This window comes from Equus quagga, chromosome 7 (assembly GCF_021613505.1).
Source record: "Equus quagga isolate Etosha38 chromosome 7, UCLA_HA_Equagga_1.0, whole genome shotgun sequence".
Classification (NCBI taxonomy): Eukaryota; Metazoa; Chordata; class Mammalia; order Perissodactyla; family Equidae; genus Equus; species Equus quagga.
This window is the reverse complement of record NC_060273.1, coordinates 8,932,724-8,957,584: the sequence shown is the minus strand read 5'-3', so window position 1 is coordinate 8,957,584 and position 24,861 is coordinate 8,932,724. Positions and strand designations below refer to the sequence as shown.

The window sequence follows — 24,861 nt, the reverse complement described above, 5'->3', positions numbered from 1 at the left end:
CCCCCCCCCCCCCCCCCCCCCCCGCAGATAACAATCTCTGCAGGGCGCGCCGGGGGGCGGGGTTACAGACACAGGGCCTGTGTCTGTTTGGCCTGTCAGCACTGGGACGGAGACTCCCCGGGGCACCCCACTCTAGGGCTTGAACACCTCGGTTTGGTCAGCCCAGCCTTCTGGTCTGCAAGACAAGGGGAAGCCCCACGCAGGGTGGACTGGAATGGGAGGACCAGGGAAAGGTGTTACAGGCGCTGCTTCTCCCTGTGAACATCCCCGAACGATTAACTGGGCCGGCAAATGAGAGTGAGTCCAAGATCCCGGGGAGCCAGCAACCACCGCGAGGGTGTGGGCAGGGCTTTCAGCTCCAGAAAAATCCAGAAAAATGCTCTGGCACAGACTGACCGAACTGGTAAGGGCAAGCCGTCATTAAGGAAAGCCTGGCCAGAACCTGCCTCTTTGGTTCATCCCGTGACAAATACCTGTTGATTGCTCACTATGTGCCAGGCCCCGTGCCAGTGTCTGCCAATTCCCAGGTGAACAAGCTGCACACGTCTCTGTCCTCATGAAGCTTACATTCAGACTTGGAGAGACAGAGAAACACATAACCAAGAGGCCATTTCAGCAACAGGACAGGCCTGAGGAACCCTGGCCAGCTTCCTGGGGTAACTCAAGGCTGGGACAAAGCTTGAAGAGCCCAGAGCACTAAGGCTGGTCTAACTCCTCACGATGAGAAGACCGTATGTGATGATGTGTTAACTGAGCGGGCCGGCAGGAACAGGAACGAGCGAAGTTAGAGACATCCGTAAAACTTCTGGCTGGCTGAAGTCACCAGGGCAATTTTTATGAAAGAACTGTTATTTAAAGGATTCAGTTAGGCATTTGGATGGGCAGGAAGAGGAGGGGAGCTCAGTGCAGAGAGCAAAGATGCAGACAGGTGGGTGCGTGAGGTGTGTGTAACAGGGAGCGAGAGAGAAGGACCATCAATGTGACACAGCATGTGTCAAGAAATACCCGTGGATTATGGCAGCCTGCTAGCCTAACTAACTCGCTAGAAGAAGGCAGCAGCCCCCTGAGGGGACACTCACCTCCAGTCTGGCCCTCCTCCAACCCATTCTCCAAACTTCGGCTGGACCACAGCATTCCTCTAGTTAAAAGACCTTCAATGGCTCCCCACTGTTCTCAGTCTAATGTCCAAATTCCTTCACATGATTTATGAGGCCCAGTGGGACCTGGCCTCTGTGACCTCTCCCACCTCATCATCACTCTGCTTTTGGGTCCTAGACCTCCCCCTTGTCCCACATGCACTCGCTTACTGAATGACCTGAGTCTCTCTCCCCCAGGCTTCTCAAATGCTGTTTCCTCTGCCTGAAGCGTCTCCCCCAACCCCTGCCCCACCCCTGCCACTGAGTGGGAACAGCATCAACCACTCATCCTTCAGGCCTCCCTCCAGTTAAATGAGCGTCTGCCTACCAAGGATGCTCCTGACCCCGCAGCCTGGGTTAAAGGGCCGTCCTCCGTGCTCCCAAACGAGATGGATGGGAACAGAGTCTGGAGCATTCTGAAAGCCTGAAAGAACTCAGACTTGACATAACGGGTGCCTCAGACTATGAGTGATATGCTGCGTACGATATTCTAAGAAAATGAGTCTGGCAATATTGTACCCCAACCTCTAAAAATAATCTGTGCTATCTTAGGCAAAAGTTGCATATACCAAGAATAGGTGAGCATCTGCTTGGTGGATATACACTCCTCTTCTCTTTGGGTCCTAACCCCTGATTTTCCCATGGGGAACCACCTCTTTCTCTCATTCTCTGTCCACTAGCTTAGGAGGGGCTGATGCCACCCTGGCTCCAGGGGAGGACCAATCGGAGCATCTCCTGCCCCTTGCCACAGTGACTAGCCCAGGGACAGGCATGAGACCCCAGGCTGGTCCAACAACACTCACTTCTGGACTTCCGCTGGCATCAAAAAAAGACATGCTTTTTCCCAGGGATTGTTAAGATGATACGATGTCAGCCTAGCCTGCTGAGAAAGACCCCAACAGAGAAGAAAGCACAGACAAGAACTGGAAGAGGCAGATCCTGCTAGCTTTGTCTAAACACCTGGACTGAGCCTGGCTTGACTGGGACAGACCATTCGTGACATCAGCCCATCACTTCCATTTGGGGCTTACGGCTATTCCAGCTGGGTTTCTGTCACTTGCAATCAAGGATCCTAACCCACACACAAAGTGATCAGCATTAAGGCAACAACACAACACCAACCCAGGAGTTCTATCAGTTTGTGGAGTCACAGTTCCTGGGCCAGGTGATGGTTCTGTAGCAATCAAACAACTCCATCAGTAAAGGTTCTGCTCGGTAGTGGGCATTCGATAGTCACGTCACAGCCTCGCCAATAGTCTGGACAATAAATCACCCAAGATGTGTAGCAAATAACCTCTTACCATTTCAATCGACCTCAAATAAATCACTAACTTGATTCCGTAGACAAAGACCACAGGTACACCGTTTCCCACTATTTAGCAAAAGTAAAACCCCAGCTAACAGGAAAATTCCTTTCCAGTTTGAAAGCTGGGAGTGGTTCAAAAAGGGTTTCCAGCTCTTTGTACTATCTTCTCAATTTTTCTGTAAATCTCAAACTGTTCTCGAAGACAAAGTCTATTAAAAAAAAGGGAGAGGGTTCCCAGATTCTCTGTGTGCCAAAAAAAAAATTATCAATTCTAAATGCTTTTAAATACCTTAACCTTTCCTCTCTACCCACACTGCCCTAGGTCTGGGCAACAGTATATTAGGAACGGTCACTTGTCACTGGTAGGGTGACCACTTTGTACTGGTTGCCCAGGACTTTCTCAGTTTTCACACTGAAAGTCCCATGTCCTGGGAAACCCCTCAGTCCCAGGCACCCGGGACAGTGGGTCACCCTACATGTCAGATGAAGCCCAAGCCCCGTTCTACCCCCAGGCTTGTTTCCCACAACTACCAGCCCTCCCCTGACCTCCAGCAGGACCCTACCCTGGTCCTGCCCCCACACCCCACTGCCCCACACAGTGGCTCCTGCTCCCTCTTGAAGACTCTGCTCTGATGCTGCCTTCCCCCAGAAAGCTTCCACAAAGGGTTCCCCCAGAACCCGGGGCCCACCGCAACTCCAGCACTTGTCACACTGTACAGTCACTGGCTCTTTGGCTGTCTCCCCCACCAGCCTGCGCACTCCCTCAGGGAATGAGTGGTCCTGTACCCAAGGCCACAGTGTTCACTATCAGAGCCAAGCGAAAGGCATCACAAGCGTTGGGGTGGACACTAGCTCTTTATGGCACTCTTTTCCAAGTCACTTTGGGATCTTCTAAGCCGCACACCAATACACAAATCGCCAGGTTCTTCAGGCTATAATAGGGATTAAGCTGATCTGCCTGATCTAGGGCAGGCAGCTCGGGTTTCCAAAAAGCACCCGATGGCCGATGGCCGTGCGACCTAAACAATGACCCTGGGCAGATCCCAGGATACTTCGAAGGAACCTGAGACCCTTGACCACTCCCTGGCTGGCTGGATAGTGAAGAGGCCCCAGTGGGCAGTGAGACTCAGCCAAGTTGAAAGTCTTCCCGAACTGGCCAATAGGGAAGTCTTATTCCAAAAGACGGTGTAATGAGTCAAGCACTACAGTCAAATCCTGACTTTGACGCTTCTCAGCTGTTGTCACCTTGGGGCAACTGACATAATCTCTCTGAAGCTTAGTTTCCACTTCTATAAATTGGCAATAATAGCTCCTATAACTCATAGACTTGTGAGGACTAAAGGAAATAACACACAAGAAGTCCTTAGCAAGTACCTGACACAGAAAATGCATTCAATAAATATTAAAGGAATTCCAAAGGGCTAGAATCACACAGAGTTAGGTGAGCGCCTGCAGGTACCTGGATGCTGGCCAAAGGCCCAGCCTCCCTTAGATAACCATCCTCCACTTCTCAGCCACATCCACCCACTCTCTAAATTCCTGAAATCCTTACGCCTCTCCCTTTCCCATCCAGCTGCCCTCCCATTTAAGATTCCTGCTTCCCTACACACCCCTCTCCTTGTCCTGGGCCTCTCTCCCCCGCATGCCTTCTCTCACCACCACCGCCCCAAACCATCCCTCACCATGTAATGTGCCCTCCTGCCCTCCACTCTCTGGGACCCACAAACATTTATTAAATGCCTGCTCCATGCTTGAGAGGACACAGCACCCCTGATCCCAGCCAAATGAGAAGCCCCCATCTAATTTCCCTCCCACCAATCCTTTCCAAGAGCCCCTGTCTTCCTCCCACTGTTCCCCACCTCCCTGCTCCATCCTTCTTCCTTCCCATTAGTAATCTTGGGATCTCCCTCTGGAAACCAGCCAATTTCTCACCACCAAAGGTTTGCCTACTTCCCCACCCAACTCCCTCCCCATCGCCACTATACTTTCCTCCCTGAAGTCATTTCCTCCTCAAAGGTCTCTATTTTCCCTCACCTCCCCTCCAAAACTCCTGCATGCGCTGCGCCTTTCCCCAATCCATTCATCTTTTTCATTCTTTAAGCACCATCGGGCTTCTATCGTGTGCCAGGCACAGCGCTAGATGCTGGAAACACAGCTGTGAGCAAAACAAGCAGTCTCTGCCTTCCTGGAAGTATCGGTTTTGTAACAGACAGAAAAGTAGTAAAAACAAACAGGATAATTACAAATAGTGGAGATGTCTTGAATGAAATCAAGAGAAAGATCTAGCAGAAAGGAATCAGGATCTGGGAAGGCTTGCCTAGGTGATTAACACAGCTACCTCTATTGGCCACCTACTGTGTCACAGACAGTGGATTAATCTCTTTCCATGCATGACGTTACTGAATCCTTGCACAATGTTCACCCTCCCCATGTGCACATGGGAACCAGAGGCTCGGAGAGGTGAAATAATTTGTCCAAGGTCACACAATCATTAAGCGGTGGAGTCAGAATTTGAATGTGGGTCTGACTGCAAAGCCACTCCACGCCCTCTTGCTTCCCAGGCCCCCCATTCGCCCCGTGGCCTCCCCCAGAGCTCCACTTCTGACAGTCCCTCTTTAGACTTCCCCAAGAAAACAATCTGTCTTTAATTATTGCCCTTTATTAAGCACTGCGTGTGCTTCTGGCTTTATGAGCATTCTCTTATCAATCCTCAAAAACAATAGTAGGAAGCAGGTGCCAGTCACAATATCTGTTTTACAACTGAGAAAACTGAGGCCTAAATTCGCACACTTAGATTCCAACCCAGATCTGTCCGACTCCAGGATCCAGACCTCTGACCCCTAAGCTGTCCAGCCTAAGAAGTACCACCCTGGGAACCCTGATGCCCACCGTCTGCCCCCGGCAAGAAAGAAGTCTGTGTCCTTAAACTGAAATCTCATCCCCTTACTTTACAGATGGGGATAGGAAAACTCTGAGAAGCTAAGCAAGTTGCCCAAGGTCACACAGCGAGGAGCGACCGGGTCAAGGTTCGAACCCAGGCGCCCTGACTCCAGAGCCCTCGCTCTTAACCACCGCACAGCTTTTCCCAGGCGGCTCTCCGCCCTCCACCTCCGCTCTCACGCCTCCCAGCGCCCCCGGCCCGGGACTATGCGCCCCCATCCCCACGTCCAGCCCCGCGGCCTCCCCCCTCTGCCCCCAACACACTCACTTGAGGTGGTCCAAAGAGTGGATGTTGCGGGAAGACTTGCCATGGCCCCCGCCCACCCAGCTCCGCGAGCGGCCAAACATGTCGGCGGCCCCCGCCCGTCGCTCGCCTCACGGTCTCATGCCCAAGCGGCCGAGCGGCCCGGCGCCACCGGCGGCAGAAGCAGCGGAGGAGGCAACGGCGGAGGTGATGGAGGGACCGCCAACCACCTTCCTCCCTAGCCCACAGCCCCGCACTGACATTCAGCCGGAACCGGCCGTTCGACCGCCGCGCTTTACGGCCGCCGCCAAGGGGAACACTGGGAAATGCAGTTCGCTGGCGAGGTCCCCGCCGACAGGACTCTGCGAACGAACTACAAGGCCCGGCGTGCCACACGCAACGGCGGGCCTGCGGGCTCCAAAAGGAGGCGGAACCAGAGGAGGAGAGTCCGCAGTATCGTCCGGGTGGGCGGGAATGGGAAACTTAGGGGCGGAGCCCTGAGGAGGGCAGCAGCGAAGATGGGTAAATAAAAGTAACAGCAATATTAACAATTATTAGCTTTATGATAAGAATAAGAGTAACTGTTGCATAGCGTATACTATGTACCACTGTCCTAAGCGCATTCTGTATATTGAGTTACTTAATTCTCCCAACAACCCTATGAGTTGGGTACTGTTATTATCCCCATTTTACCTTCAGGAAACTGAATCACAGAGGGGTTGACTTGCCCAAGGCCATGCAGTTAGTAAGTGACAGAATCAGGGTTCAAACCCAGGCACCCCTCTTTTTATCCGCCAATAAATTAAAGCGCATCGAATCGGTAACAGTCTTGTTTGTCCTCACAACCTTTTTCTTTTTCCATTTCAATTAAAAAATATATATGGAAAGGGCTTCAAGCAAAAGTGTACCAAAACTGAACGTCCTGTACTTTAAGAGGGTTTCTCTGGTCTTCACCCAAAACATGCCATTTCCAAAACAACCACATAAAAAAAACAAAATTGAAATACTCAGCTTCTCTACATGAGCCAAGAAGACGTACCTAAACTTGTCTCCTGGATTAGGAGCGGGAAACTCTGTGGAGGCAAGACTGCCCTATTCACCTTTCATTCATTCATTCGTTCACTCCTATACCTTATAGGTATCTAAGGCCTAGTGTGTCCCATTTACTGTGCTCAGGACAGAATTGGGCTAAGGGCCAATGTTCTCCCCAATGCCTAGCATAACGCTTGGCGCCTAACAGGTATTCAAGAAATATTGGCAGAGTGAATGAATAAATGAAGGTTTGTTTCACCTTCTGCAGTTGGAGAATAGACCACTGCGGGGGTTAATGGTTTGCTCAGTAATTCATCTAAAGGGGCAAGAGACAGTCATGGAGTAAAAAGGGCAGGTTCTGGGCTCCAAACGCAGGCAGGCTGCCAGGGTCCCTCCGTTTCTCCGGGCCTCGGTTTTCTCCTCTGTCAAAAGGAGGAACATACTACACTGCTTTAACTGGCTCCAATTAAGCTACGCTTGCAAAGCACCCAGCCCAGTGTGGCCTGAGATTTAAAAGTTTGTTGAACCGCTTTGGAAGGCGCTTCGGGCAAGATCGGTCTCCTGAAGGTTGTACAGGGCTGCCCATGAGGAGGGGAATCAGTGAGCGCAAGCCAGACTCATTTTTCTGTGCACTTCTCGGTTGAAGGTTTAACCATGTGCATTGTTGTTGTTTTAAATGTGGTTTACAAAGTAAAAAGAAACAAGAAGTAGCCCTACTGGTCGAAGGTCTGACCTGCCTAGGAATCTCTTTACTCGGGTGTCCGTGAACTCCATAAATCCAGAACCCCCACCAGCTAGAATTTGGAGACGAAGGGGGCACTGATTGATCATCCCCACCATGAAAAACTGGCACTACGGCAAAGTCCAAGATTTTCACTCTTGAAGCCCACCACCCCTCTCCTACCCCGCCTCCTTTTTCAACCGGTAAACTGAGTCCCAAAGAGGCGTGGCGCCATACTCAAGTCCAGCAAGGTGCAGAGGCAGCTTGCGGTCTCCTTCAGCTCTTGCGGCCTCAGGATAAGTGTAGGTTTGAGTCGCGTTCTGTCTCTTTCCCCGCCCCCTACGGCCTGGGTCGGCGCAGAGCGAACCGGATCTGGGACCCGGCGGGAGTCCGGAACCCGGGAAGCATCTCCGAGCCCCGCGCCCCGAGGGGCGGAGCGAAGCGGTACCCGCCCCCGGACGGCTCGGGCCAATGAGCGCGGGCGCTGAGCGGGCCAATGGGCGCGGGCAGGGCGCGGGGGGCCAATGGGCGCGCGGCCGCTCTGGAGGCGGGGCTCGGAGCGCGACCAGGAGGGCGACGCGGCGGCCGCAGCCATGGGCGCTGCGCCTGCGGGGGCGCGGAGGGGTCTCGAGGAGCGGCCGGGCCGGGCTGGGCGGACCGCGGCCGGCACTGGCCCTCGATGCTGAGCCGCCGTGGGGTCCCCTCCGGCGCCGGAAGGGCCCGTGAGCGCGAGCGGGGCGCATCGGAGGAGCTGGGCAGCCGCCAGCGGCGTCAGGGGACCCGCCTGGCCGCCGGACGGATCGAGAGGGCCGTGCGGGCGCATCTTGGGGAGCGGTGACCCCGCCAGGCGCGTTTCGGGGGCGAGACGCGTCCGCAGGGGCCGCCGCCCATCCCCGGGGGCCATCGCCGGGGCCCGGCGCAGCCTCGGTCGAGCCAGGGGCGCCCCTGGATGGCTGAGCTGCCCCCTCGCCGGCCGTCCGGGCGCCGCAGCGGCTGAGCTCGCTGGGATCGCCGGGCCGCCGCCGCCCTCGCCGGCCCCTGCATGCCCGGCGCCCGGGTCGCGGCCCACCTGGACGCGCTGGGCCCCCTGGTCCCCTACGTGCCGCCGCCGCTGCTGCCCTCTATGTTCTTCGTGGGCCTGTTCTTCGTCAACGTGCTGATCCTATACTACGCCTTCCTCATGGAGTACATCGTCCTCAACGTGGGCCTCGTCTTCCTGCCTGAGGACATGGACCAGGCGCTCGTGGACCTCGGCGTGCTGTCTGACCCCGGCTCGGGCCTCTACGATGCCGACTCGGAGCTCGACGTCTTCGATGGTTACTTGGAGTAGGCTTGGCTGCCGGCCCCCCATCCCCCGCCACGACCCGCAACCCTCCATCCGGAACGGACACCCAGATCATGCCTCCGCTGCTGGTTGGAGGCACCGTCTGGCCAGGGATGGAACCCCCAGGACGAGGCCCTCTCCAGTCTCCCAGGCCTGTGAGTGCCCTCTCTGCGCGGGATGAGGGCGGGTTGGGGCGCCGGCTGGGAAGAGGGAGGCCTCCCCAGGCCGGACGCACACCCCTCCCCCAGGCTTCTGATTCCTCCGTCCGCCTTCTCCAGGTGTATTTCAATACTAGAAATGGCCAGACCTCTCTTAGTCCCTTGGTTAGGGCTGGAAAGCTTCCCCCGGGGAAGGTGACGGCTGTTGAAGAGGGGAAGGGAGGCAGGGCCTAAGTGGTGTTGGGGGTAGCCGTGGTACCTACTGCCACAGCTTCTGGAAAGAGCCTTTGTGTCCAAAATCCATTTGAGGCAGAGCTGTCAGTTCCTCCCCCTGTCCTCAGCCTGGCTTGATGGTGACCTTGGCTTTTTGGGGATTCTCTCTAGTCCCGGAAGGATGAAGACTTGGAGTCTCAGAAGAGGTAGGGAGGCAAGCACTGATCACCTTGTGCTGTGGCCCCTTGGGGGACTGGGTGGGGCCTGGGGGCAAGGGTTCTCGGCCGAGACTGTGAGAGGACAAACCTCCTTCGGCAAAGAACCCTGTACTTCCTTTGGGCCTTGGATTTGCCGCTGTCTGAGAGTCAGGTTTCAGGTTGCCTCAGCTCGGCAGTTCTGCAGCTCAAATCTGCAGGGGCTGCCGGTTTGCAGGCTGCCCCAGCTCGGCAGTTCTGCAGCTCAAATCTGCAGGGGCTGCCGGTTTGCAGGCTGCCTTCGCAGACCCGGCGAGCTGGGGGTTGGAGCTGGGACTGGCCTCGCCTGCAGTGTTTGCAAGGCCTTGGGATTCTTGGGCCAGTAGAAGGGAATACAAGATCCTTGCACTGAGGTGTTAAAGTCGGGCCTCGGGGCTGCGACCAGGACGCTGCGTGTCTGGCCTCACCTTGTGTGTTAGTGGGAAGGAAATAAAGGTCTAGGAAGGAGAAAGGCCAAAGGCATACAGCCAGGAAGAAAGGCAGCTGAACTAGATGAGAGAGAGAGACAGGCAGGCTGTCGGGTCTGCTGAGGGTTCACGGGGCATGCAGGAACTCCTTGGCTGGAGCCCCTCAGCTGGACGGTGCTGGAGTGGCAATGGCAACGGAGGGGGGATACTGAGGAGGTGGGCAAGGGCTCCTTTTGGAAACAGACACTGATGCTCCTCACCCCAAGCGGGCTGAGTTAACTCCTCTCCTCTGTTGCCCGTGTCAGCCAGGATGACCATAGTCAGAGTGTGAGGCAGGGTGGGGCAGCATCCACTGGCAGTCGTGCTGGGCCCAGGGGCGCCCCTGGAGGGTTGATAGTGAGATTTCTGTGAAGAAAGCATCATTTGAGCTCAGCTAGACCTCAGCAAGAGCCTAGTGCCCGGTGGAGTGTGTCAGCTGCTCTGCGTACCTACTCAGTTTGCCTGTCTGCCTTCTCTCCATCCATCCATCTATCCATCCATCCATCCATCAATTGATCCATTCTTTTACTGAGCAAATGTTCACTGAGTACCTGCTGTGCCTGGTGTGTGAACACAGTGAATAAGACAGACCCGGCCCCAGCCCTCCTGGCACTTGGTGAGAAAAACAAGCAGGTTCCCAAATAAGATAATCAGATTTTTTTAAGAGCTACGAAAACACGGGAGAAGGACATGGGAGAAGGACGTGGACGTCCTCTGGTGTGTTCACTGCTGTTTCCTCCGCACCCAGAACAGCACGTGGCATCTCGTGGATGCTTCATAAATGTCTGTCGAGTGAGTGAAACAGGAGAACACAGATGGGCTGGCTGCTTCAGTTGGGGGGGGGGTTAGAGAAGGCCTCTCTGAGGAGACCACACATTGGAGCTGAGCCCTGAATTAGTAGAAGGCCAGACATGAAGATCTGGAGAAAAGCAGTCTGGGCAGGGGGAACCTCTCATGCCAAGGCCCTGGAGTGGGAGAGATGCTTCTTCCAGCCCCTCAAAGGAGGCCAGCGTGGCTGGAAAGAGGCCCGAGGACATGTCAGTGGGGTTGGGGGGCCCGGCCATGCAGGACCTGGAGGCCACAGCCGTGAGCCATGGGAAGCCCGCAGAAGGTTCCAGGCAGGGAGTGACTCAATCCCACTGCACATTTTGCAAATTGACTTTGGCGGTTGTGGGCAGAATGGGCTGGAGGGGCGAATGTGGAGCAGGGAGGTCATGAGGAGCTGTTCACTTGCTCAGGCCAGAGGTGACAGGGGCTTGGATGAGCAAAGGTTAGTGAAGATGAGGAACACGAGCATACCGAGAACACCTTTTGAAGGTAGAACCTCTGGGATCCGTTCAAAGCCGATACTGAGTATTGATCATATACCATGCCTAGTTCTAGGCCCTTTGCTTTTTTGCTCATTCAGTCATTCAACAAACATCAGCCTTGCCTGCTCTGCTGCCAGGCCCTGTTTAAGGGATCCCAGGATGCATCCCTGCCCCCAGGCCAAGCGCTTGACTTTCAGACAGTGTAACTTGGTGAAGAGTGTCTTATTTTATCTCTTCAGCACATTAACAGAAACACTTCCTCTTCCAAATGAAAACATTGGCATACTCTGAACCGAAAACCGAAGCCCAAATGCTTCAACATACGTTGCAGCAAACGTTTGAGCAGAAACACCGGCAAGTGGGTCTCAGGGACACCGTTGCAAAGCTTTCAGAGGGATGGGCTGACCCTGGGAGCTGGGGAGCTGGGGTTGTGGGGAAAACTCCTCCTGGAGAAATGCTAGAAGCCAGGCACGGCATTCCTTCTTCCCCACTCCCGAATCCAAGCCAGGATGGCCCTGGCCCCAAGGACGGGAGAAACCCAGACTCTAGTGGAGAAGGCATGGCTCACAGCAGGAAGGCCTTTGGGAAAGATTAAAGGTGATGTGGCTGTACCTCCTTTCCGGACCCCTTTCCGTAAACAGAGGAACACGGTAGTCACATCCTGCTCTTTCTTGCTCATTCTCACACAGACACAATCTCATGTTCCATATGAGCCAATCCAGCAAACACCGACTAAGAGGATGGACATGCCAGGCACTGGGGACCAGGGTGGAGTCAAGACGAAAAGGTACACGCACTTTAGCGCCCTCTTCTTCCTTTTCCTTTCTTTCTTTTGTGTGTACACACAGAATTCAGTTCCTCCCACATTTGTCAAGCATGAGGATTAGGGTCATGATTAGGAGCAAGGACCTGTGATTCAGAGGGCCTGGGTTCAAACCCCAGTCCTAGCTGTGACCCTGGGCATGCCACATACCTCCCTGTGTGTCAGAGTTCTCTGAGGCAGGGATGATGAAAATCCACCTCGTTGTAAGGATTAAATGAGATGACTGTAAAGCTGGTAGACCTTGCTGTGCATAATAAGGCCGTATTACTGTTGTCAGATGTAATGGGAAGTGTGTACACTCAGCCCTTGCAGGTGTGTAAACCTGCACATAGGCTGGCGCGTGAATTTATCCCCCTCGATGAGCTAAAGAGGCCTGAGTGCTGGGTCGGTGCAGGTCTGGGCTACTGGGACAGACTTTCCACTCTACCTTCCTGGCCCAGGACCCTCATGAGACCTTTCCCACTGCCCCGTGGTCTCCAAGGGCCACCAGATCTGGAGCCCGGGAGCTGCGCTCTGCAGTTTTCCTGGAGCGTTCATCTTTGCCCAGGAGCAGGGAGTGGGGAGTCCGGATCTCCCTTGCTCCCTCCCAGGAGGAAGGGCCGCAGCGGCTGGCCCGGGAGCCGGGAGAGTTGCCGTCCCAGCAGTGCCCATGTGGAGGCGGCTCAGCTGGCTGATTTGTCCCGGTTGCTGATGAAAGCAGCTGTGCCTGCCAGCCGTCTCTCAGCTCAGAGGGAGGGCCGTGAGAGGGGAGCTGCTCTGTGCTGGAAATGGAGAGACTGGAGAAGGTTGCTGCTGGAGTCCCTGCAGCCTGGTGGAGCTCAGATCTGGAGCTAAGGGTAACCAGACCCATCGGTCTGCGTCTTATTGAATTTCCTAGCTTCAGTCTCCCAACTGGGTGCACAGCCATCCTTCCTGATCTGCCTGCCCTGGTCCCTCCGTGCCAGTTAGTCACCTGTGCCATCAGCAGAACAGCCAGGCTGGGCATATCGCTGCCCTGCTGAGAAACCCAAACCTGGGCCAGCCCCAGGGGCCTAGTGGTTAAGTTCAGCACACTCCACTTTGGTGGGCCAGATTCAGTTCCCAGGCATGGACCTACGCCACGCATCTGTCAGTGGCCATGCTGTGGTGGGAGCTCATATAAAAAAGAGGAAGATTGGCAGTAGATGTTAGCTCAGGGCAAATCTTCCTCAGCAAAAAAAACCACCAACCCCAAACCTTCCTCAGGGACATGGGCACCATAGATTCAGGTCATGTGAGATCTCACACAGGCAGCCAGTGGAGCTCCAGGCAGGGTTCAGGCAGGTGGGGGAAACCAGGTAGGAAGCTGTGACTGTTGTCCAGGTGAGAGACAGATGATGGTGGTGTGCACCCCCAGGCGTGGTTGACTCTCCAGCTCTGTCCTGACATGAGGCTTACCGGAGGGTGCTGCCCACAGGGTGCATTGGTGCTGGCTGCCCCTTTGGACAGGAGAAGACCTCAATATGTATCTCCAGACAGTGAGATGCCAAGGGTCCCACTCCCTTGTCCCTGAGTTATGCAAACTGGATATTTCATCCAAGGGACACCCTCACAGCCCTTATGTCTGTTTTATTGACTAAGAAATTAAGGGCTCCTATCAACTTGACCGTTTGTATTCCTGGTTTGTCTGCTGTCTTTCCCCCCAGGACTTCTGAAAACATAGTCTGCTTTCTTTTCTTTCTTTCGTTTTTTTTTGGTGAGGAAGATTGACCCTGAGGTAACATTTGTTGCCCATCTTCCTCCTTTTGCTTTAGGAAGATTGTCGCTGAGCTAACATCTGTGCTAATCTTCCCCAATTTGGATGCGGGACACCATGACAGCATGGCTTGAGCGGTGCCTAGGTCTGCATCCAGGATCTGACCCGACGAACCCTGGCTGCTGAAGTGGAGCAGGCGAACTTAACCACTCCACCACCGGGCTGGCCCCCATCATCTGCTTTTGAGAAACCAAGATCACAATAAAAGGGACAAACGTCATTATCCCCATCTCACAAATAGAGAAGCTGAGGCTCAGAAAGGGGAGTGAGGGGCCAGGGGAACAGAGCCGAGTAAGACAGCTGAGCGTCCCAACCTGGTGCTGCAGAGTCGGGCGGGGGGGGGGGGGGGGGGGGGGGGGGGGCGGTGCTCCAGCGAGGGGCTCCCAGCTCCCATCCTGGGAAGACCATTCATGGCTCTGCCTGGCCTGCCTCATGGGCACTCTCACTCCTTTTTTCTGAGTTTTTGTAAAAAGCTTTATTTTGAAATAATTTCACAGTTATGCAAAAGTTGCGAGAAGATTACAAAGAATTCCCACATAGCCTCATGCACATTTGCCAGCGGCACCCTTCACGTGCCACGTTTGCTCACGTATGCAGCACACGCCCACTCGGTGTCTGTGCACATGCGTATATACACATACAGAGACGTGTACAGTCATGTTCCTGAGCCATTGGAAAATGGAGTGCAGGCGTTGTGATGCTTTTCTGCAAAGTTGACATTGATAGAATCTTATGACCTATCTGAGCTGTGACTTTATTCAGATTTCCTCGTTTGTCCCAGTAGCGTCCTTCCACAATGAAAAGGAGGGCCGTTGAGGTTCAGGATCCAGGCCCACTCCCCCTTTGCATCCATAGCCGTGTCTCTTGTGCCTCCCTCCGTCTGGAACAGTTCCTCAGTCTGTCTTTATCCTTCACGACAGCGACGCTTGTGAAGAGTGCAAGCCTGTTATCTTGTAGAAAGCCTCTCCGTTTGGGTTTGTCTGGTGTTTACTCTGGAGGTTAGATTCAGGTGTGTGTTTTTGCAGGAATACGGCAGAGAGCTGAGTGCGCGTCCTGCCGAGCGCATCATGTCAGGGGACAGGTGGCGTCTGCCTGCCCCGTTGCTGGTGATGCTGATTCTGATCTCTTGGCGAAGGTGGTGTCTGCAGGTCTCTCCACTGTGAACTTGCTCTTTCTCCCTTTATAACATAGTTTACAACGAAGTATACTGGTTTTAGCACTTCATCTTTAAAAAATCTACTTTTTTATGTGAATTTGTTTTTAAAAGAATGTTTATGTCACTGAAAAAGAAAACCAGCATTGCTTAGCGTGGATAATGAGTTAAGTGCCACTGTCGTTAACTTCTGGCCAAATGCTAAAGCCAGGTAAGGGCGCAGGGCCTCTGGCCTGCTCTTTGTTGCAAAGGGAGACAGCAGCTGTCAGGTGACAGAGATACAGCAGCACCGAGGTGGAACTTTCTCCCCCAAGTGATCGTGAGGATTGACCGAGAACCGAAAAGCGAGTTGCTTGCTCGCTCTGTGCGACTCAGGGTTATTTAAGGCCATCTCCACGTGCCCCCAAAATTGTTGCTTAGAGGCTTTGCAGTCAGACAGGTTTGGGTTTAATCCCAGCTCCACCGACACCTTGGGCAAGTGACTTCACCTCCTGGAGCCTCAGTCTCCTTCTCTGTAAAATGGGGTTGACAGTGGTACCTGCTGAAGGGCTCGTGCACATTAGACGAGACGGCAAAGGACGCATAGTCAGTTCTCAGTAAAGGATCTGTCAGTGTTGACGATGTGTCAGACCCAGAGGGGCGCCGCCCGGGAGCCTGCTCCTATCCTCCACCCTTCCAGCTACCCAGGACAGTGCGTCCGTGTGAGCGGTGGTGACGGGTGCCCTCGCAGCTGGCATCCCCTGCCCCAGGTCCGGGGGTGGCCGGGAGCCGGTTCCAGTTCCAGTCACCTCTGGAAGGGGAAGGCTCCACCCCTGGGATTCCTTCCGGGCAGGGGACTTGGCTGGGTGGTTAAAAATAACCACTTCTCTACATGAAAAGATGTCCAGCATCACTAATTACTAGGGAAATGGAAATCAAAACCACAATCTGATATCACCTCACACCGGTCAGAAAGGCTGTTATTGAAAAGACAAGAAATAACAAGTGTTGAAAAGGATGTGGAGAAAAGGGAACCCTTGTGCACGGCTGGTGGGAGTGCGAACTGGGGCAGCCACTATGGAAAACAGTGTGGAGATGCCTCAAACATTAAAAATAGAACTACCATACGACCCAGCTATCCCACTACTGGATATTTATCCAAAGAACATGAAAACACTAATTGGAAAAGATACATGCACCCCTGTGTTCATTGCAGCATTATTCACAAGAGCCAAGATGTGGAAGCAACCTGAGCGTCCACTCACAGATGATTGGATGAAGAAGATGTGGTGTACGCATACTCAGCTGTAAGCAAAAAGATGAACTCGTGCCGTTTGTGACAACATGCATGGACCTTGAGGGTCTTATGCCAAGCAAAATAAGTCAGACGGAGAAAGACAAATACCATGTGATCTCACTCATGTGTGGAATATAAACAAACACATAGAGGAGAACAGCTTGGTGGTGACCAGAGGGGAAGGGGGTGGGGGAAGGACGAAAGGGGTAAAGGGGCACGTGTGTGGTGACGGATGGAAACTAGACTGTTGCTGGTGAACACCATGCAGTCTGTACAGAAGCTGAAATGTGATGTGCACCTGAAATTTACCCAGTGTTGTAAACCAGTGTGACCTTAATAAAAAGATAAATAACATAGCTGCCTCCCCCACATCTCCATAGCTTCCTTGCCTGATGTCACCCCATGAACAGGCAGGGCAGGGCTCGTTAGCTCCATTATGGAGGGAGGGGATCAGGCTTGGGGGGTTCATGACTCACCTCGGGTACCCAGCTGGGAGGTGGCCAAGCTGGGCCTCCTAGCTACACTCCAAGTGCTTCCCGAGTGAGGTCCTCTGCCATCGGCATCCCTGGGAGACCGTGAATACACCAAAGCGGTGTGACCGGGCTGGCAGTGCCCTGCCGCCTCTTGGGCACTTGTACTTTTCCCTTGTGACCTGAGAAACCAGGCCCAGGCTGGCTTTTGCAGGCCAGGGTGTCTGGCTAGAATTAATGGTTTCATTTTCATCGTATTTATTTTTAGCATTGCCTTCTGTTTATAGCAAATAATCCTGGTTTTTATTCAGTGACATAAAGGTTCCTTTTAAAATTTTGGAGTTTAAAAAAGAAAGGTTTGTTGATTTGAAATACTGCTACTATTTAAATGAATAAATAGTGGTCCAGGTGGTTCTTGGATGGCAAGACTCATGAGGGGGTTGGGCAAATGCTGCCCTTCGGAAGGCCTCGCAGGCTCTTGGGCACGACCGACTGGAGACATATTCTGGGCCACGGGTCTCCACGGAGCCTGCAGCTGAGGATCATGGACGGCCCACGTGCAAACCAGAGTCCAGGTCTGAGAAGCTGGACAGGACACTGGCTCCATCAGGGACAGGGACCCGGGCGACGGGCGGCTTCTCCTTTCCCGTCCCCTTCCCGCCACAGGCTCGTCACCTAGACAAGGCAGGGCCTCCTGCCACACAGCCTGTCGCTGAGACGACAGTGGAGCCACCGGGCACGCCGGATCTGGGTGACGCCTGTCTTAGCCACTTTGGATGGTTGGTTGGTACCCAGAGGAAGAGGACCCAGCAGTGGGTTTCCAGCAGGCGGGGTCTTCAGAGGAAGAGAGGGAGAGGACCGCTCCTGTCAGAAGGCCCCCAGCACTGAGGAGCTCTCTGCCGGGGTGCACTCTAGCTGGGGACAGGGGAGGACAGGGAGGAGAGGAGCACCAGGTATGGAGGCCTCATGTACGCTGGGAGTTGCAGGCATTCCCTGTAATCCTCACAACAAACAGCCCGATGAGATCGGCATGGTCTTCATTTCGGATGAGGAAACAGGCCCAGAGAGATGAGGTGACTTGCCTGAGGTCACGCAGCTAGGAAGGGGCAGAGGCAGAATTACCCAAGACAGGCCAATTCCAGACCTTGTCCTGGCTGCCCCAGAGGAGTACGACAGCTGGACGGCTGGACTGCAAAAGAGAATTGCCTTTCAGCGTGCCCAGAGCGTCGCCCCACCAGCACCCCTAGGACACAATGGCCATTTTCTCAAGCCAAATCTCAAACTAGGCAGCTTCTCCACAGAGGTTTTTGCTGAGACATCGCTTCTTAAAATGGATCAAGTGCCAGCAGTCACTCTAACGACAGAAACGAGTCAGCTGGCCACACACCCCCATCGAGCTCGGGGAGCGGCCTGGAGTGAAGGTTACAGTTTCAGAAAGAAAGAAAAAGAAGCCACTGACCAGTGAACTGTCTGTCCTGCTCTAATGACGTGAGAAGGTTGGAGAGCCCACTGCCTTGGATCCTGTAAGCTGTGGCTCCAGGATGCTCTCCACCGGGGGCTATTGATGCCTTGGGGGAGAGAGATGGACCTAAGATGCTGAGAGAATTAAGACTTTGAGGTCAGACTGGAGGTTCAAATTCTGCCTCTGCCTTTTACGAGCTGTGTGACCTGGTACAATTTACTTAACTTCTCTGAGCCCCATCTGAAATTCAGGGATGATGGTCCTACTTGGCCCTACCTGCTAAGGTTGTTTTGAGGGATAAATGAGCCAAGACATGAGTTAAAGCAGTTAGTACAAGGGGAGCATAGAGTACTTGATAGACATCAGCTGTTGTCAAGATTCTCCTTTGGGCTTTGCTGTGAGGCCAGGCTTCAAGTCAAAGGAAGAAGAGGATTGATCTTTAATAGCCACAGTGGGTGGCACAGATGAGAGGTCCCAGGACATCCTCCCACCAAAGATACATCTCTGTTCTCAACTTGCTATGTGACTTAGGGCTCGTCGCCACCCTCTCTGGGCCCCTTCATTCTCTGTGGAGTGAGTGGGACCGACTCCAGTCCGTCTCCCAAACCTCATATGACACCGTCAACAACTTTTTCTCTAACCTGCCTATTGCCTGAACTATTATTTACGTACGTTTTCTTGAAACCAGCTCTCTTTGTAAAGTGGAATTAGTGTTCTGAAAAGAGAGGAACTTTATTTACTATCAGCAATGGAAAACTGGCATCACTTGCCCCCACTAGAAGGTGACCCTACGGATAAACACAGTGAACGTGGCAGAGCGTTAGTGAATTCCAGCTGGAGCCGGCCCCAGCCCCTCCAGACGGGAGGGAGGCACCTGTGGGGAAGCGCTCTTGCTGGCTCTTGACGCTGTTTGCCATCTCAACGCTGTTTGCCGTCACGTCACGAGGATTGGCAGAGGAGCGAGTCGCTGTTCCCTGGATGACTCGGGTTCTTGAACGCCTCGTCCACACCAGTCTGCAGTGGGCTCAAGTGGGACCCCCTGCCGTGGAGACCTGTGGTGAGCGCCATCAGGGTGAACTGATACATAATTCCGCCCCAGGTTCCCGGACCCCAGGGCTCTCAGGACCACCACTGACCCCCCAGGGCACCTGGAGCTTCCCTGGAGGAGGGAGGTCAGCAGAAGGTGGACTCCTGGCCGAGTGGGAGGGGAACCGTGAGTGCCTTTGTCGAGGGCCGAGCTCTCCCATGCCCTGGCTGCGCCCCGGCCTCCCCTCTCCACCACCGCGTCCAGGGGGAGGCGGGGTGGGGCCCCCGAGGACGCCAGGACTTGCCCTTGCCCGTGTTGTCACTGGGGGGGGGGAAGGTCTCTAAGCGCTGGAAGGCGGTGTTCCCAGCTGGCCTCTAGGAGGCGAATCTGGCAGAGGACACAAGCAATTTGGCTGATGGCGTCCCTGCTCACCTCTCCAGGCATGACTCCCCCACAGCCTACCTTCTACCTCTGGCCCTCTCACCCTCACCAAACTGCAGGGGGGTCCAGACCTGCCACGACCCCATCACCTGCCCTCCCTCTACCCGGCATGCCCTTCACGCACAACCTTCTCCAGACTCTGGGCTCTAGTCGTGCCCTGTGCTTCCTCCTATTGTCAGGTGTGCCAGCTTGGGCTGAAATTGCTCACTAGACTACATATCACAGGCAAGGGCTGTACTCGTCATGGGGTCCCTGGCACCTCGCGTGGACCTAGCACACAGGAGGTATGAAATGATGTAGTGTTTAAAATCTCCAGTGGGACAAAGCCCAGGAGGGCTGAGCATGCTTCGACAGGTTACTTACTCTCTCTGAACCTTCATCTGTAAAATGGAATCCTAATAGTATGTAACTCCTGGGTTAGGAGGGTTGAATGAAAGGAGCTGTGTAAGGCTCCGTCTCCGGCATGCTCCCCTGGGAGCAGACCCCAGGACGGCGATTGAAGTGCAAGTCATTTATTTGGGAGGTGATCCCAGGAGCAACGGGTGGGGAGTGGGGCCGTGAGTCAGCGAGGGGCCGTGTCACTGAGCAGGTCACCACTGCGGCTCTGGGCTCAGTCCTGCTCAGGAGCTCCGGGAGCCACTGTCGATGGGAAATATGCCACAGAGTCGTCCCAGCTGCAAGTGCGGGAGCTGGGGTACTGGTCCCCGCCTCCCTGGCCATCACTGGTGGGAAGGCGGCTCTGGGAACACGCTAGCCCTGCCTCACCTGCGGCCCGGCGGCCCGGCAGGCACTGGCGGCAGAGAAAGGCCTCTGGCAAAGGGCCAGGTCCCTGCAGTGGAAGCTGCCGGGTCAGCGTGCCTCGGAAAGTGAGGGAGGGGGTGGGGTGAGGCACCGCAGCCCGGCCTGGGGCTTGTGGCACGTAGTGAAGCCCAGGAGGTGGTGGCTGCCCTGCTTGTGATCTTTTCTGTCATTGTCACGAGTCCAGTGTCAGCTCTGCCTGTCACCCCTGTGCCGCTTTAGGCAGGTCACTTGGCTTCTCTGAACCTTGCCGAGATTCACGGCTCTCGGTGGAAGTTCTGCCCCCTCGGGTGGCCCTTGGAAATGGGGCGAGGGGGCATTTTTAGTTGTCACAGCACTACTGGCGTTTAGTGGTCAGGGGCCAAGGATGCTGCCAAACGTCCTGCAGTGCCCAGGAGAGCCCCCACATTGGAGAATTGTGCTGCCCCCCATGTCAAGAGCACCCTGGTGAACAATGTTGTGTGTTTAACATGGAAGTTTTATTTGATGCTTGATGACGTTTGCGGAAGGAGGGGTCTGCACCGGCAAAGATGAGGCTCAGAACCGGGGCAGGAGGGTGGGCCTGGGACCATGAGATGCTGCAGAGACACCAGCACCCAGCTGGACACAGTGAAGGGACAGGAAGTGGCACCAGCTGAGGAGCCAGGCACTGGGACGATGCCAGGTCCCGGGGGACGAGCCACGTGGGGCTGCTGAGTGGCTCAGCTGTGGCCGCAGCCTTCCTGTAGGCTGCGAAGTGTTTTCCCGGCACGGTGGGAGATGCTGCCAAGCCCGGCCTGATGCCTGGAGCTGGCTCAGCTGCCCAGAGCCCACGTCAGCCGGCAGACCCTGGGTGACCATGGAGTGGGCTGCCCTCCTTCCTCAGGTGCCAGCATCCCTTCTCTCCCACGGGAGATTGCACCTGTTCTCTAGCCCAGGGTCTGTAGAAATCATGAAAATTCACTAAAAAGAGTTATTAACAAAAATTATAGGGAAATAGCCCCAGCCTGAGTCTGGGGCTTCTGATGGTTCCCAAATGTGGGGGATGGAGGAAGACTTCCCTGCCCGCAGCCTCCCAAAGTCTGCGGGGTGGGTGCAGATCCCCCACCGAGTGGATGGCAGGGCAGAGCTTCCAAGCAGTAACACCCTTTTTCCTTCTTGTTAGGCCTGCTCCCCTCACAAGCTCCGTGCCAACAGAGAGGTTCCTGTCCAGACCCAGAACGGTGGGACGGAGACACTGAGACTGAGTGCCGGGCTGGGAAGGCGTCTGCCCCTACCCAAGGGGGACGGCTGGGGTGGCTGGAGACCCCACCCGCCCACAGCTCGCGCCGCCAGCCTCACCTTGGCTGCTGGCCTTTCGCCATCACGATGGATGTTTACAGGAGCCCAGCCAGTCTGCCTCCCCGCTCTTCGCCCCCAGCCGCACCGCTTCCCCCACGTCACCTTCCCAGAGGACGCTTCACACTCGGGACACACACACGCAAGCGACTCCCAGCCCCGTCTGAAGCCACTGGGGCCCCAGCCTGGTTGGGTCTGGCCTGAGGCTGGTCCTAGACGCAGTGACTGTGGCAGGGAGTGACTCAGAGGAAAAGAAGCCCAGGAACGTGTCGGCCGAGGGCAGGGTTTCGACTCACTCCTTTCGAGTGGCTGGTTCTTCACCACGTGGCCAGAAGTGACTTCGCACCGGGAGAGGGCCACGTTGCTCCTCTGGCCGGAAATATTTTTGAAAATGTGAGTGGTATGAATACTTGACTTCGACAGACCTGTAAAAGCAATACTTAGGAGCCTGACTTATTTCAATTAAAAAATGTATGCAACTCCACCCGCTGCGGGCGGCATTTTTCTTTTTCTCTGAGATTCGGGAAAGGAGTCCTTGCGCAGAACCTGTGGTTGACAAAGGGCAGAAGAGCCGGGGCCTCCGCAGGTGGAGATCCCGCAGGGTTTGAAGAGTTTCCTCAGCTGGGCTGGCGGGGGGTCCCAGGCCGCCCCCACCCCCACCTTCCCCAAGCCTGTCAGCCAGGGGGCCTTTGGGGTGTGGGGGGAAGGCCCGTGGCCATGCAGGAAATCTGGCCCGAGTCCCAGAGCAGTCAGCAGTGTGGTACGCCCAGCGCTGGGCACACGGTAAGATGAGGGATGGGGAGGGAGGGAGCAACGAAGGAGGGAGTGACGTTGGGTCCACCTCAGCGGAATGAAAAGGAATGAAAAGGGCAGTAATTCTCCGTAGGCTGCAGGGCGCTGGATGCTGAATGAGCACCTTCCCCTACAGCCACATCATCCGAGCTACAGACGATGAGTTCCGTTCTCCAGGGGAGGAGGCCTCGGGGGTGGTCAAGGGCCTGTGGGATTCAAGCAGCCCCGCCTGTCCTCACGGGAGTCCAAGGAGGGGACGCTCGGAATCGTGGACCGGAGCAGGCACCCGAGAGGCCCGGGGGCCAGGTGAGCCCGAGAAGGGAGAGACGTCCCCGGGAGAGGCCCAAGGGGAACGGAGGGGCCTCCAAAGATGCTGGGACTTGAAATCCCTCCCCATGCGGCATGACCCCAGATGTCACCAGATGCCCCGATTCCTCTGAGCATTGCTTCCCCCCGACCCCAACAGAGGGGGCTCAGGGAGAACTCCAGCACACTGCGCCCGTGCCCGCGGAGAGGCCCTCCGAGGAAGTCAGAAGTCCTGTTTGCACCTTGACTCCCTCCTTTATAGGGGTGTGGCCTTAGGCAGGTCACCTCTTCTGTGAAGTGGGGACAGTAATTTACCCATCTCGTCAGATGACTCTGTGTCCCTTACAAAGGTGCCCTTCCGGGCCGAGGTGGCTCCACACCAGGACTCACAGCTTGGCAAGCAGAGCCCAAACTGCACTGCAACCCCCATTTGCACCCTTGTCCAGGTACCTTTGTGCAGTGCGCAGACTGCCCAATCACACCCAACAGTCCTGCTCCGAGATTTTTTTTTTAATTTTACTAAAATTAGAAAGACTTACGAGAGCATCTTATTCACCACTGTGCTGTCAGTTCATATTTGCGGAATGAAGAAAGCAGAGTTGTGGGGATTATTCATTCATTCCACAAACATTTGCTGAGCACATACTGTGTCCAAGTTGCCTTGCTGGGTGCAGAGGGCAGACAAGTCACCCGCCCTCCTGGAGCTCCCATCCCGGCACAAGAGCAGACAACGCAACAGATATGTGTGACAGAGACCAACTAGTGACGGGGTTGGGGCGTGGGGGCGAAGGGCTGTCTGTTTATAATGGGGCGGCCTGGGGAGGAGCTGTCCCTTATGCCGAGTCTTGAAGGATGGGAAGACGGCAGCTGCGTGAGGAGCCGGGAAGAGCATTCCAGGCAGAGGGGAGAAAGAAACACCTATTCGTAGGTAACCAGGACGGCTCACAGGTATCGAGCCGCATGCCAGGCCCTTGTTCTCACTGTCAGCTCCTGGAATCTGCACATAACCCCGGGAAGCAGGTCCTTTACTCATGCCCATCTTACAGACGAGGAGACCGAGGCACAGAGAAGTAATCGCACAAGGGGGTGGTGAGCTGGGCATCGAGCCCAGGCTGCCCAGCCCTGGAGTCTGTGTTGCGGCCCCTACACCATGGTTCCTCTTGAGCAGAGGGCTTGGCATGGTGCCCGGCACAGAGTAACAATAATGCTAACATTTATTGAGCACTTCCTGTGTCCCTTGCACTGTGATAAGCACCGTACATGTATCAGCTCATTCAATAAATGGTCGTTATCGTTTAAAAGCTGTAACTGGATAATTGCAGCCTCTGACCGCGTTTTGTCTGAACAGACGAGAGCAGGGGGCACAGGAGGTCCCCCCGGCCACCTGCAGGGGGCGGCAGAGGCCTGGACTGGACGGAAGGCGTCTCGGCGCTCCCCCCGCCCCGCGGCTGCACAAATGGGAGTCCCCTGGACCCCACAGAGGCCGCAGATGCAGGGTCCCCCTGAGGGCTGATGCCCGAGTGTTTCAGACCCGAGCCTGGGTCAAGACGCCTCGCGCCTCTGCAGCTGGGCAGGGGCAGGAAGCCCCGCCTGCGCAAGGACTGCCCGCCAAGCGCCTGGTCCCAACCCCTGGACCCTCCTGACCCCGACTCCCACTTGCTGGAAAGAGGAGGCGAGCTTGGGAAGCGGGCATCAGGGCTGGCACACTAGAGCCGAGCAGACAGGTCCCCCTGCCACCAGGAGAAGGCCAAGTTGACCCAAATGGGGTCTCCCGACTGAGCGGGCCGTGCCGAGCTGCAGCAGCCAAGCTGGCAGCGCTGTGCAGAGAGCAAAGCTGCCAGGTCCCTTCTGGCCCGCCGTGGCCGAGGCAGGACCCCAGCCTGGCTGCGGACTGGCTCACGGTGGAGCGGGGGCAGACGGAGTCAGTCCCCTCCCCAGCTCGCAGCCCTCCCACCTTGCGGCTCCCGAGCTCTGGATTTTCCCCAGAATCTGAGGAAGCCGTAAAGAAAAGCCTTCCCAAAGGACAGGTCCTGAGCCACGGTGGACGCTGCTGTGTGTGTATCTGTGTGTGTGTGTTGGGGGTGGACTCTGTGTGTGTGTGTGTGTGTGTGTGTGTATGTGTCAGGGGGTGGACTCTG

The 24,861-nt window shown here is 55.4% G+C and overlaps 2 protein-coding genes across 9 annotated transcripts in view; one reads left to right on the top strand and one right to left on the bottom strand.

The window, feature by feature from the left end:
- Nucleotides 1-5,904, bottom strand: part of CLEC16A (C-type lectin domain containing 16A) — a 199,921-nt gene extending 194,017 nt beyond the window's left edge. For 3 of the 7 annotated variants that reach the window (XM_046666958.1, XM_046666957.1, XM_046666959.1), the window contains exon 1: nt 5,651-5,903. In XM_046666958.1, coding sequence (XP_046522914.1) covers nt 5,651-5,730 — 80 coding nt within the window. In that variant the 5' untranslated portion in view covers nt 5,731-5,903. Of the gene's footprint in view, nt 1-5,650 lie in introns of all 7 variants that reach the window. The other 4 variants (XM_046666954.1, XM_046666956.1, XM_046666961.1 and 1 more) reach the window with 2 other exon arrangements.
- Nucleotides 5,905-8,418: 2,514 nt separating this feature from the next.
- Nucleotides 8,419-22,109, top strand: DEXI (Dexi homolog). Of its 2 annotated transcripts, none has more exons than XM_046667865.1 (2): nt 8,419-8,858; nt 21,453-22,109. In XM_046667865.1, exon 1 carries the CDS (start codon nt 8,422-8,424, stop codon nt 8,707-8,709), a length of 288 nt encoding a protein of 95 aa, XP_046523821.1. In that variant the 5' UTR covers nt 8,419-8,421; the 3' UTR covers nt 8,710-8,858; nt 21,453-22,109. The 2 variants fall into 2 exon arrangements, with proteins under 2 accessions (XP_046523821.1, XP_046523822.1); XM_046667866.1 differs by lacking the exon at nt 21,453-22,109 and adding an exon at nt 13,680-13,978.
- Nucleotides 22,110-24,861: the final 2,752 nt, after the last annotated feature.

Excerpts from the sequence above, each read along its gene's own strand:
- DEXI (XM_046667865.1), top strand. The coding sequence starts at position 8,422 with ATGCCCGGCGCCCGGGTCGCGGCCCACCTGGACGCGCTGGGCCCCCTG.